Here is a 12,657-nt window from a genome sequence, read left to right on the forward strand (position 1 = left end):
AAAACACATATTTTTTCTCTCTGCCACCTCATTTTTGATGTCTTTAAGATTCTTTCTTTCCCACCTGGAAATGCTGCCATTGTGTTAATTTCTTTTTGCTTCCTATGCTTTGTGTTTCCAGCTGTCTTCCTGCTTAGTTGTCCATTCTCCCACCCTTTCAGCTCCATCGACAAGAATTTTCTTCCCTCTCCCCAGAAGAAGGGAAATATATATATGTATATATATATACATATATATATATCTATTTCTGCTCAATCCCAGTCTTTTCTTGTTTATCAGTTTTTCCCTTTCTTTTTTCAGGTTGCTGAGCCAGATTCCTGCCGGCCCTAAGTGAGCGTAACTTCCCTGGGGCTACGCTGACTTAGACCAGCTGAACTCTCACCTGAGGATTTCTTTTTCTTTCACTACTTTCAGCCTATTGTCCCATGACCTGCAGTCCCCCTTTGCTCTACTACACCCAGAAATCTGATTAACTTCCTTTTTTCTTGCTTGCTAATGCTGGATTTATGCTCTTTCCTTTAACTTTTCACTGATGCATGCATCTTCTCTTAGCTGTACCATGTTGGAAATTTGACAGCAGCAGCAAGAGATCCAATCCTTATAGCTGGAAATGTTTTAATTATTGTGCTGATTGTTTTTCTCTGTTCTGCAGTATTCAAGAGCTCTGTAGGCTCTCCTGTAGCAAGAGGAGGCAGGAGGGAACACCCTCCTTGGATGTCATTAGGTTATCATTAGAGCAATCAGTTCTGTGATTCCTGTGTTCTGTTAGTGTTCTTGTCTCAGAAATTAGTCCCTTGGAATGGTAATTTTTGCAAGTTCAAAGAATTCCAATTTATTACTTACTGACATAAAGCAGGTGCAACAGCCTCAAGAAAATCTTCAGCAGTGATTCTGTGATTTTGTCATTTGTTGATGACTTTTGCATAGAGCAAGTGTTTTGATTCATACAGGCCAACTGATGTCTTTTACTGGAAATTGCTGTCTTCTGAAGATCCCAACCTTTAGGAAAAACATCCTAAAAACACAAGCTGCCTGCTAGCAAGCACAGTTTAAATTTTCCAGTGAATTTGAAGAGGATTTTTTATTTTATTTCAAGTTCTAAGGAAAAAAAATATTGCAAAATACCTAAGAGTGGTTTTATTGCTTTGTATTTTATTTTATATTTTTTCAAGATTGTTCCTTATTTGAGTTGGCTGTTTCAGAAAGTACCCCAAAATTTTCATTTCACTTTAACCTTTCTCACTGTGTTAAGTATATCCATTTGCTCAGAGAAAGAAACCGTACCAATTGTACTAAAGCTGCAAGAGAAAATGATACCATAGCTAAAGACTGAAAAGGCATTTGTTGTGTTTCACTGTAGAGTTTAAGGCTGCACTCCATTACAGGGCTTCCTAGAATTGTTCTTTCTGTGTCCACACCCCTCCAGGAGATAAATGTGAATCAAATCAGATCATATCAAGGCTCTGTAATGTGAAGAAACCTCTCTTAATAACCAAACTGTCACTTCCATGATACCTCATTTGTTCCCTGAGGCAGTTTCAGTTTGCATCTTGTCTGATGAGTGGCTACTGGGAAAATGCACCCTGTTTTCTTCAGGAGGTAACTGCCTGGATTAAAGTAAGAAATATAAGATATTGCACCCACTGTGGCCGAGCTAAAGCATAAATTACACCTATTCCAGTCCTCCTTCCACTCCAGATATGTTTATACAGTTCTTATCCTAGAAGTGGTGGCACTGATATCAAGTGTGTTCTGATTTTATCACTATCACTGTTAGTAGCTGTTCATGTTGTGTGATACCTAAAACCATCTGTTGTTTTGTAAAGAAAATAAGGTAATGATGACACATGCAAGCTGTAACATTTAATTACTGTTTTCATCAGTCCTAATGATAATTCAGCATGTCATTATCTTAATAGGCTGTAGTTAATATTTCTGCTCAAGCACCTTGCAGAAAGCACCTCTGTATGAGGGTAACATCTTGCTGGCATTGTTTAACCCCCACATTCTGGTGAAATAGTAATTTTAAAAACCTGCAGGATGAAGCTTCAGGGTGAGAATTGATCTTATGTTATTACATATAGTTTATTATTTGATCTAATTACATCAAAACCTAAATAATCCTTTTTTGGGCACAAAGCTCACTTACAGGTACTGTAAAACCCATCTGACAGTCCCTTTAGAAATATGCATTGGGAGTGACGTACATCTATAGAAAGATCCTAAATGTAAATATGGTTGCATAAATACTCCCCCTCACACCCACCATAAAATGCAAACTTTAGGTCAGAAAATCTTTTGACATTTTTAGAAAATGTACCATTTTTCATCAAATGTTTTATTGGTAGACTAAGAATATTTAGTATTTAAGAATAAAATATGGTCAGTACTTCAGAAAAAGATATCGCAGAGCAATGCACGTGAGGCTACAGAGCCAATGGCTTGTGTAGGAATAGCAACTGGAAACAACTGAGCAGAAAAATCTGAATGTGTTTTCTTTATCAAAATATCTTCTGTCTCATAATTTCCCTTTAAGATCAGGGACAAATTAGAAGAGTCAGCCGTGGTCGTGTTCTTGTAGACAGTTGGAGTCTACATTTCCCTTCAGCAGATACTGATTCCAGTGTTTCAGAAAAGGAAAACAACTTGCCCATGAGGGCAGTTAATTGAAGACAGAATTATAGAACTGAGTGTATTGCACAGAGCTTTTACAATTAGAAATTTTTATTTCCCATTCTCAAAAATCAGCAGATTTTTGTAAATTACTGGAATGAGAATAATGAACTCTGGAGTCTCCAAAGAACTGATTTTGATGTTATACAGTATATTTAATAAACGTGATATGGAAGGCAGAGGTAATTACATGCAGATATAGGAAAAACTCCAGATAAGTTTCCCTTAGAGCACCAGGCACACACTGATAGATGTCACTTGTGGTTTAGGTAAGCTGTAATTGCTGAGCAGTGGCTCCCAGCAGTGGCATTTACGTGGGGCAGTGGTGCTGAGCAGCTGCAGGATACACAGAGCAGAGGATGTCTTTGCTGATGTTCAGTGGGGAGGTCCCAGAGCTGGGAATCCTGGTGCAGAGTTGGTAGTCTCACGTACCTTGGGCAGAAGGATGAACCACATGGTATCACATAAGGAATTACTTCAATAGAAATTATATTGACAGGTCTTACCTGCTGTTTCTTCAGTTCCTTAACGGGGTCTCCTTCATCAGCTTTTACCTCAGTGTACTCAAAATATTCAGAACATGAATAATATCTTCTGATCACTTCAGTGAGCAACTTACAGACAACCTTTCAGAGAAGAGCTGGAAATTTGGGCTGAAGAAAAGAGAATGGGTTTTACAATTTTACACATATTTATGTAAAGGTTTTTATTTCACCTGAAAAAGTTAATCACTGAGAGATGTGCTATTCTTCACTGGGCAGGGATAGCTGATGTGTCTGGCTGCAGCTTGTGAGCTGGCAGAGGAGGTCACTGGTGTTCAGCCCATTGTTGGCTGTGTGGAATTCTCAGTGCTATGGCAATGGACCCTTGAGCATAACTGTATTTTCAAAAACTTTTACCTCTTCTGTAAGTGGGGTACTTCTAGCATTTGTGTTTCTAATTCTCTGCTTCCTAACAATTTGCTGCTGCTGCCATGGAAAACTTCTGTATTGAATGTGGGTCCAAGCAGTGGGTTTACAGCATTTTTCAGCTTTCTTGTTTACCCTGCTGCAACCAGACAGAGAACATTCCCTCATAACTGCAGACAAAATAAAAAAATTAAGTAGTTTTTAGTATGAGGGCTGTTTAAATCAGGCTGTTCAACTCTGTCCAAGTCAGATGTGTCCAGTTAAAACACAGAGTTCTGTGGTCAGTGTGGGCTCTGTGTTGCACATCCCTTTACCACATGCACTGGGCTGTGTAATGCCCACCTGGTATCAGACACATTTCACACACTAAACTAAGGCCAAAGATGAGAAAACACCTGTGTGAGTGTAACAGTTCTAATGCCAAGCTTCAAACACAAGCTCAACTGTTTCCTAAAAGCAGAGCATGAATTCCAATATGAATTCTATATTTCATTGCCTGTCAGATTTCTGACAGCTCCCAGTATCCAGGAGCTCCAGAAGGGTAACAGAAATGGTTGAGTCTTTTGGATTTCCACAGCCATGGGCCTTCTCTTTCTTTCAAGTAAATATGTTTGAAGTATCTGTTGATAGCTAGAAATTTTTGCTAAGCTTTTAACGCAATTGGGTGTTTAGGGTGTGTGCTGTTCATCTTTGTCTGCAACCATTTCTATCCATTGCTTCTCCAGTGGCCATTAGTTTAATCCCAAGGCTGGCTGGGAGTTGTTTTGTAGTGTGAGCTGTAGTTTTTGACATGATATTGAGTGCAACTTGATCCTGTTTATCCTGGTGACTGAACAGACCACCCCCATTTTCTGCTTGGCAGTTCTTGTTGCCTGTCCCACTTGCCATCAGTATCTTGAGACTGGTTATTTGATAACAGCTGTCTTCTAATGCCAGAAATGGGTGTTTCTGCGTGAAAGTATTTGTCAGTGTTTCTTCAGCTTTCTCAGCTTTTTGTGTTTTATTACTGTCTTTTTTTAACCTATGAAATTTGTATTAAGCCTTTGCTGAAACCCTGCCAGACTTCACTATTTGAGACTAACTCTTGAAGATTTTTAAAATAAATTTTCCTGTAGGAAGAATAAGCTTTTACAGGCTAGCAGAGATCAGTAGATAATGTAATATGGAATAAAATATGACTTAATTCCCACTTACTAGCTTTCAATTGTTTTTTCAAGGATATCTGCTCTTTGTGGTAATCCCGTATATTTGCTATGGTTTCATTTCCTGCTAGTTTCCCTCTTACAGCCTTTTTCACTTTAATTTCTGTGCCTTCCAGCAGGATGATATCACACAGGTAAACTGTTGTTTATAAACACCCCCCAAACGTGTATTTTCATGTCCATTCTGCTGCTTGTTGTCAAGTGCTGGTCACAGTCCGTTGCCATGGTTTGTATTGGATGGTTTGGATCTTGAAAGGGATGCAGATATTTCTGCTGTTCAACTGAATTTCATCCAAGCATTAGGTCTTTTCCTCCTGAAACCACAGCCCCTTCTGCCCTGTGTGAAACCTCTCCCTTCTGTCATGTCCCACAAAGTGTGTGCTGATGGTTCTGCTGCTGTGAAAGTGCCGTGTGTTTAATTGCCCTGTTCTGACAGTGGTAAGAGCATCACTCCCAACATGAGGCTCATGGATCCAGCTCCAGGGAACTCCAGGACTGAGGGAATGGAGCTTCAAGTTCTCTGGTGCAAACCAAAGCTCGGGGTCCATGGCAGTATGGAAACAGTCTGGGAGAAGGTCAAGGAAGTTGTAAATTAAAATTGCTCTCTTTCCAAACTGTAAAAATGACCCAAATTATCAACTCTTTAAGGAAAACGAGGGTAGCCTTGAGATTGGTGGAGTCAAATAGTGTACAAAATGTGACCCAGAGTATTCAGATATTTGTTTTCATTATGAGAAATGTTTACAGGTTTTAGATAATCATGTTGAGGTTTTTCTTGCTTCCTTTTTTCCTGAAAGATTCTTCCACGTGTTTGAGATGGTTACAGACCGATGACTGCTTATGGTTGCTTAGGGCAGAAGTTTGGAGTTTAATGGTTGATATTAATGTAATGTTATACTTTGGGAAATGGCTGTTGAAAGATCAGATGAGTTTAGACCAAATGACAGGAAGAAAGTTGGTTTTTTTTCTGTAAGTCAAGTAGAGAAATGTCTGATAGTACCTGGGATAACAGCATCCCACCTCATGTGGAGGATAAAGAGCATCAGACATTCCACATAACGAAGAGTAAATGGAGCTGATGCCATGTCTGTTTCTATGCTGTAACGTGAGTAGAGCACAATGGCTGAAAGTCCTTGGTTGGCTGTTGGATGTAAGGAAATAACACATCCTGCAGAGGAGGTTCTTTATTAATAGTTGCACATGGAAATATCTCTGGGGAGCCGATCAGTGAGCAGCTAATACTTCATTTTCACAACCTGTTATTGGCCCTCCTGACCCTCTGCTGTGCTGTAGTATTACAGCTCTGACCTTTGAAACAACAAACATAGGGTGAGTTTATTAAAACTAAGAAGTAACTCAAGCTTTAAAACACAGATGACCAGTATCATTTCTGTGATAATGTAAATTATCACAGTTCAGCAGAACTACACCAAGTTAAATTTCAAAAAGTGATAAATATAGAACTGTGATATTAAAAATGAAGGTTTTTGCTTTCTATTTGTTGGATCTTCTAAGCATAAACTAATTTTACTGCTTCCCAAATCTTTATCATGGATTTAAACAAACAATAATGTAATGAGCCAACAGTACAAAAACATATGTTGTCTTGTTCCAGTCTAAAAAAGAAATGTGCCTTCAGCAAAATTTCTCAGCTGGCTTGTTTTAGGAGGCAGGAGCTAAAGATCAAGTCATCTACTGATCCAAGAAAAGTGATATGACAGCACAAGTGTGCCTGGAGAAGAAAAAATTCTGTGATTTCGGATTGTCTTTTAGTCCACTTTGAACCATGGGGACCAAATAGAGCCAGGTGTGGGTTGTGGGATTTGAGGATGGTCCATATTTGATCTTGAATTAGTTCAGGCCTTTCCCAGAACACTTGTGAGTGTTCCTGATATCAGTGGTGTTGGAATGGCTTCTTTAAATTCCTGCTCCACTCAAAGCTGAGGAGGTTCCTGTCGTAAATGTTGATGTGGTTCTCAGTATTATTGGCTTTCTTTGTGCAGTGTAGTTATTTTCTTTTGGGTTTTGAGATGTGTATATGGAATAAATGTTTTTCTTATTATCATGCCAGTACTTATAACCTTTATACCACATTTAAGTGTACAGTGTCCGTATCACCAAACCACAAACAGCTATTAAGAATATTTCATTTTACAATAATAATAACGAATAGTTATAAATGGCCCCATCATTGGAAGTGAAAAATGGGTGGGATATTTCGAGTTGTTTTATTCAAAGCATGATGTTTATGTAGTGGCATTTTGGGGGTTGGCATTGGGGATTTTTTTTTCTCTGTAAGTGCAAGGCAGCTCAGATTGGAAACAAAAATGTGCAAACACTTATTTTAGTAGTTATATCTATGTTTCATCAGTTACTAAAATAGAACTGATTATGTGGGACAACAATAAAACAATATACAATGTAGAAATATTCCTTGAAAAGCCATTCAATTGTAAATATCTGTCCTGCAACCTGAGAGTGACTGACTTGGAGGTCCATGGCCTCTCTGTCTTTAGTAAAACTTTGTGTTGTATTTTGGCAATCTGACTCACCTTCCTCACTGGTCACAAGTATTTTTACACTCCCAGTAGTGCCTTTTTCATTTCAGCTTGGGTATTAATTAATTTGGTATTGGTCAGAGTTGCTAATATTGATCTTTTATTAAAATTTTTGATATTGGTGATGATGTTTTTTTACCATCTGAAGGAACTTTACCTGTTCATTTTCAGTTTCTGCCACAGAGGCCACATTCTGCGAATCCTGACTGCATGACTCCACATGGAACTGTCCTGCACCAAACCTTGGATTTTGATGAGTTCATCCCACCAATCCCCCCCCCTCCCTACTACCCACCGGAATACACCTGTACGCCCGTGGGGGAGGCACAGAGGTGACTCTCCTTTCCTGTTCTTGCAGTCAGCACTTGGTTCTGAGCTGTGGACTAAGGATATCTTTCAAAGAAGATGAAGCCAAATGTTCCTCACTTACATTAGGTTCCTCTTTTCCAGAGAGATTACAAACTTGTTAGGCTACATCTGGAAATATTTGTGTTAAAGCACTGCTGCAATATAGAAATGATAAAACTTAGCTAAGACAAAGATAACAATGTCTGAGCTTTGAGCAAAGATCTCTTTGTAAGTGATCCTTTCGCAGTTATTAACATTAAATAATTGAAGCTGAGTATGAGATTTAATTTTTTAAGGAAATATTTACAATTAACGTGTATTAATTTGGAAAGGAAATTAGTAATGGCAAAACAGGCTGGTAAAGATAGCTGGAATCCTAGATAAAAAGTTGTTGATGCTACCCTGTGAACAAGGGCTTAATTTTGGATGTGTAATACATTTCTTGAATGTAATTCTTTGTAGTGTATTGTCTTTGAATTCAGAGAAGTCTTTACATCACTGTGGTGTAGGTAGTAAATCCAATGCCATTTCTTAATTGTTTGCTTCTTTATGTTTTTATGTAGAAGTCTCCATCTGGACTTCCCTCATTCCCCATTTGGTGCTTTATATGAAGTAACCATCAATAGCCCAGGAATGCTGTATCCAAGTGAGCTGCCCCCTCCTTATGAGGCAGTGATTGGAGAGATGCCTGCCAGTCAGGTGAGGAAAACCAAAGGAAATTCTTTGTGTGATCTTCAAATTTTCATGGTGCAAAACAATTCTAGATAAACTTTAAAGAAAACCATTAGAAAATACTTACATTCTTTAAAAACATTTTCCAGACCATTTTCTTTATAAAGGTTTAGCTAACAAATTTTACTTCCTATGTAATAGCAGTGAGTAGTTCTCTATTGCTTAACCTTCTGATTGTTACAGTTTTTAGTAATCAGCTTCTGCTGTTATGTGGTAAGAAAGTGCTATTTCTGAGAGTACAGAACACCTTTACCCTGACCTTACAGACAGGACCAGTGTACTTGAGACAAATATTTGTTACACTTTTTGCTTTATTCTGTACTGTACAGTATTGACTGAGCTGAAACTGGAATTATAATGTATCTGCATGTACAGCCAGAGCTGATTCAAGCATTTGCTTGAAGGGATTTGTGGTAATTGAATCAGCTGTCACAAAGGGAAAATACCAACAATTGCTTTTAGAAGTTCTCATTTCTTTCAGGCTTCAGTAAAAACTCCAGAAGTCAAACATTCTAGGTATTCTTTATCAGTTGCTAATAGCACACTGAAGAAATACTTGTGTTCAGAAATACTTGCCAAATTGCACCCACGTTACAGAGGTGACTACTTTGCCTTTCCCCAAAATACATTGAAATATTTCCTAGTGACTTTTTTTCCCCTTGGGGAAAACCAGGAAAAAGAAATTATACTAATTTTTACTATTATACACAAGAAAATTATTAAGATAGTTAATAAGACAAATGTCTGAGAAAAAAACAATGTTGAAATGCAAAACCTCCAACAAAAATACAATTAAATCTCTCCAATATATGCCTAACTTTGCAGCTTCTGTGGCTGATAAAGCATCTTCTGACAGATCTTCAGATCCCTGCCTTGTACTATACCCTCCACCCAGCACAACAGGCCAAACATGGCATTACTTTTGATTTGTTTGGCTATAATAAAATGAGTCTGTATAAACTGCTTGTGAGTGAAGTTCCTTGCTGAGTAGCAAAATTGGAGTTTTCAAGACCAGCTCCTTCTAGAATATTTCTTTATCCAAATTCCATCCTTTTTCTTTGGCAGTAACTCAAATGAACCTGCAAGCCTTGGAGAAGCCAATATTTTTCAGTGATAAAAAACATGGATAAAATATGAATCATGCATGGTTTGGGGGGAAAGAGAAGGCTCCTATCTTTGATAAGAATTCATGTTGGTACTAAGTAAGGATTAGTAAAGTGTCTGTTTTTAGTAAAGCACAAAATCATTTTGAGCACTCTTGTAACTGGTACTACTCTTGGTGTGAGCATCATGCAGCAGCACAATAGCACCAGCATGTAACAAAAATATAATTTAACAAGATGTGACTTAAAGCTGCAGTCATACTCTTGCAGGAAGGGCTTGGCTTTAATAAGTAGATGCATTTACTGTTAATTTTTGGCATCTGGGGTCAGATTCAGCACCTTGCCTGTTCACCTCTGGCCACTTGAGCTCCAGAGGTGTTTGCTCTAATCCCCAGTGAAGATGAGTGGTGATTTATTTCTAATAGGGATGATTATATTCTTTCTTACCAGGAGTTTATATGAACCTGGTAGTTGCTGTTCAGAGAGCTTGTGCCAGGCTCTGTGTCTCAGCACTGGAGCTCACTGGCAGGGATAACCAAAGCCTACAGTGACACTGTACCCACAGATTTTTCTTGACAACAAAAGCTTTTATGCATTTTTTGCAATTAGTGTCCCAGCTGAACTGTAAATGGAGGATGGAGCCAAAGTCTAAGACAATTTTGGGTCTACAAGAAGAACAAAATGAAGACCTGAGCTCTTACATGTTGGAAATGCTCCCATAGAGCACAGTACAGTAGGAACTGAAATAATGAGATTTATAAATCCCTCAAAGGCAGGCTTGGCAATGGAAATCATGGCAGGGATTTAGCTACAAAAGTGCTTCTGGGAACCATTATGTAATAATGTCATAATTATAAAACCTTTTACTGTGCATCAAGCAATAGGTTTTATTTGTTTTTAAATGGATTGAGGTCCTTAGAATTTTATTAAATTGTACCAAATTAGACTGGATTTTTCATGCATTTTATGGGCAACAAATGTCAGTGCTAATTTTTAAGTGGTTGCATCCATGTAGAAATTGCTATTGTCATCTGTACTGATTAGGAATTCCCATTTCATGACTATAAAAAAAAGTTGTTTTCACACTGTATTTGTGCAAAGTATTGACTGGGATATAGAAGAGATAAGAACAGACAGACAGATCAGGATTCTGTGTGAACTAAATCAATGATGGTGTTTTGTAAGGTTTTCTAACCTTTAGGCTGTGTGGACTTGTTAAAAGCACAGGTTTTCTTCCTTTTTTCTATTGATGGCTTAGTGACTGTCTGAGGATGTGGAATTCAATAAGGTTTTGTTACCCTTGGCTGTGCAGGAACCTGCATGAAACCACATTCTGTCCCTGGGTGAACCAAAACTCTGACCTGGCTTCAAAATTGTCAGCATTATTTCCTACAATTAAAACCCTGGTTCTCCTTTCCCCAAGCAAGAAGGTTAATCAATTCCAAATGTATATAAAATGCAATTATTCAGACAATGTAGAGTGTCGATAAATGTCTCAGCACAATTTTCCAGCAGACATTTTCCAGTCAGTGATTAAGAAATTAAGTCAGTGATTATGAAAGCACATAGATTAAGAATTTATGAAAGCCCCTAAAATCCCTAGATTTTAAAAAAGAAACAAACACCCTTAAAACATTACCCTATTTCTTCCAAAAGGTGATCAGTCTGAATTTTCTACAACAACAAAGACCATTTGTGAACATTTCTTACTTTTCTAATTAGATTCCAGAATTTCCACAGTTAGATCCCAGGAACAATCTGTGACTTCAAGTGACACCACATTTTACTTTTTACCACATATGTGATACTCTGCTACAATAAAGAAAGAATCAGAAATTTCCAAGGGAATTGTTTAAAAATATGAGTGATTTCACTTTTGCTTCCCAGTCCTTTATCCATCTCTCGCTGAGTTGAAGTATTTCTGGTACTGTTCTTTGTTTGGAGATGTATTTGCTAACCTTTAAAATAATTTTTAAAAACTAAATTTGTACCAAAAGAAGTTTCCTGGTCACTTGCTCATACTAAGAGACAGACAGACAGATAGAAAAAAAAACAGTGAGCACAGTAAGTTATGTACAAATATGTGTACTTTAATCTACGCTGGCATGTGAAATGGAAGCTCTTTCCCTAATAGCTTCAGACTAATTGTGTCACATCTAATGTTTTAGAAGGCCAGACACAGATAAAGCGCTTGACAAAAAGGTTTGCACAGAGGTGACTGATGCTGATTTCTAGGCTGTCACCAACCATAATAAGCTCTACTAGTTAATGGTGGCCCTACAGACAGAAGCACATAAGATGCTTTCTGCTCAGGATGGTACCAATCTCATTCCTTTTGAACCTTTTTTTGTATTTTTTCTCATTTGTTGTTACCAGGTATTTATTGGAATATTTTTTTTTATAATCACATTCCCAAAAAACCTGCTAAAAGTCTATTGATACTGGCAACAAAGCCCAATCCAAAGTCTGTTCAAATCAGTAGAAAGAAAATTTCCTGAATTTCAGGTATTTATGGATCCAGTCTTTCCAGCAGGAATGATTCTATATTTTGTTCACATGATTCTCAAAAGTGAAGGGAAGCTACCCCCTTAGACCTACCTTTCAGAAAAAAGGTGAGTGATAACACTATCTCCATTCAGCAATCTCCAACGGGCTGGAGAGCGCCTGGATGGAAACGATGTTATAGGGCTTCAGAACACATTAAGAGTTAACATCCTCACAAATAGCTAAAGGAAAATACTGCTCTTGTGCTTGTTTTTGTGGTCTCTGGTTTTCCCTATCCTATTTTAGGGTGATATGGTGTGGTGAACACAAAACCAAGCATAGTATGAGAAATGCAGACTAGAAAGAGAGATTGCTTTTACTGAACCCATTGGTGTTAAGCATTGCAGACATTAAATTTAGTAGTGTGAGCCTGCAGCCCCAAGTGTTTGTGAATTCAAGATGAATTTTGTAGATTCTGGAAAAATGAAAAGTTGCATTAAGCATGTGCCTTTGCCCAGCATTTGCTCCTGACACAAAGATGTAAAGTACTTTAAAAAGCTTTCAAGATAGCTGCTCATATGAAAGTGACTCGGCATTGTCAGGTGTGTCCTTCAGATCCTGAGCACTATGCTTTGTGTGGTAAGTTGCA

General features: G+C 38.0%; 1 protein-coding gene across 13 annotated transcripts in view; it reads left to right on the forward strand.

Moving 5' to 3' along the window:
- ENTREP2 (endosomal transmembrane epsin interactor 2) overlaps positions 1 to 12,657 on the forward strand; it is a 95,912-nt gene that overhangs the window by 67,166 nt on the left and 16,089 nt on the right. For 7 of the 13 annotated variants that reach the window (XM_086849118.1, XM_086849124.1, XM_086849119.1 and 4 more), the window contains 2 exons: positions 7,513 to 7,673; positions 8,253 to 8,388. In XM_086849118.1, coding sequence (XP_086705244.1) covers positions 7,513 to 7,673; positions 8,253 to 8,388 — 297 coding nt within the window. Of the gene's footprint in view, positions 1 to 4,854; positions 4,918 to 7,512; positions 7,674 to 8,252; positions 8,389 to 12,657 lie in introns of all 13 variants that reach the window. The other 6 variants (XM_086849116.1, XM_086849115.1, XM_086849122.1 and 3 more) reach the window with 2 other exon arrangements.

Source organism: Cyanistes caeruleus, chromosome 13 (genome assembly GCF_971803275.1).
Source record: "Cyanistes caeruleus chromosome 13, bCyaCae1.hap1.1, whole genome shotgun sequence".
NCBI classification, from domain to species: domain Eukaryota; kingdom Metazoa; phylum Chordata; class Aves; order Passeriformes; family Paridae; genus Cyanistes; species Cyanistes caeruleus.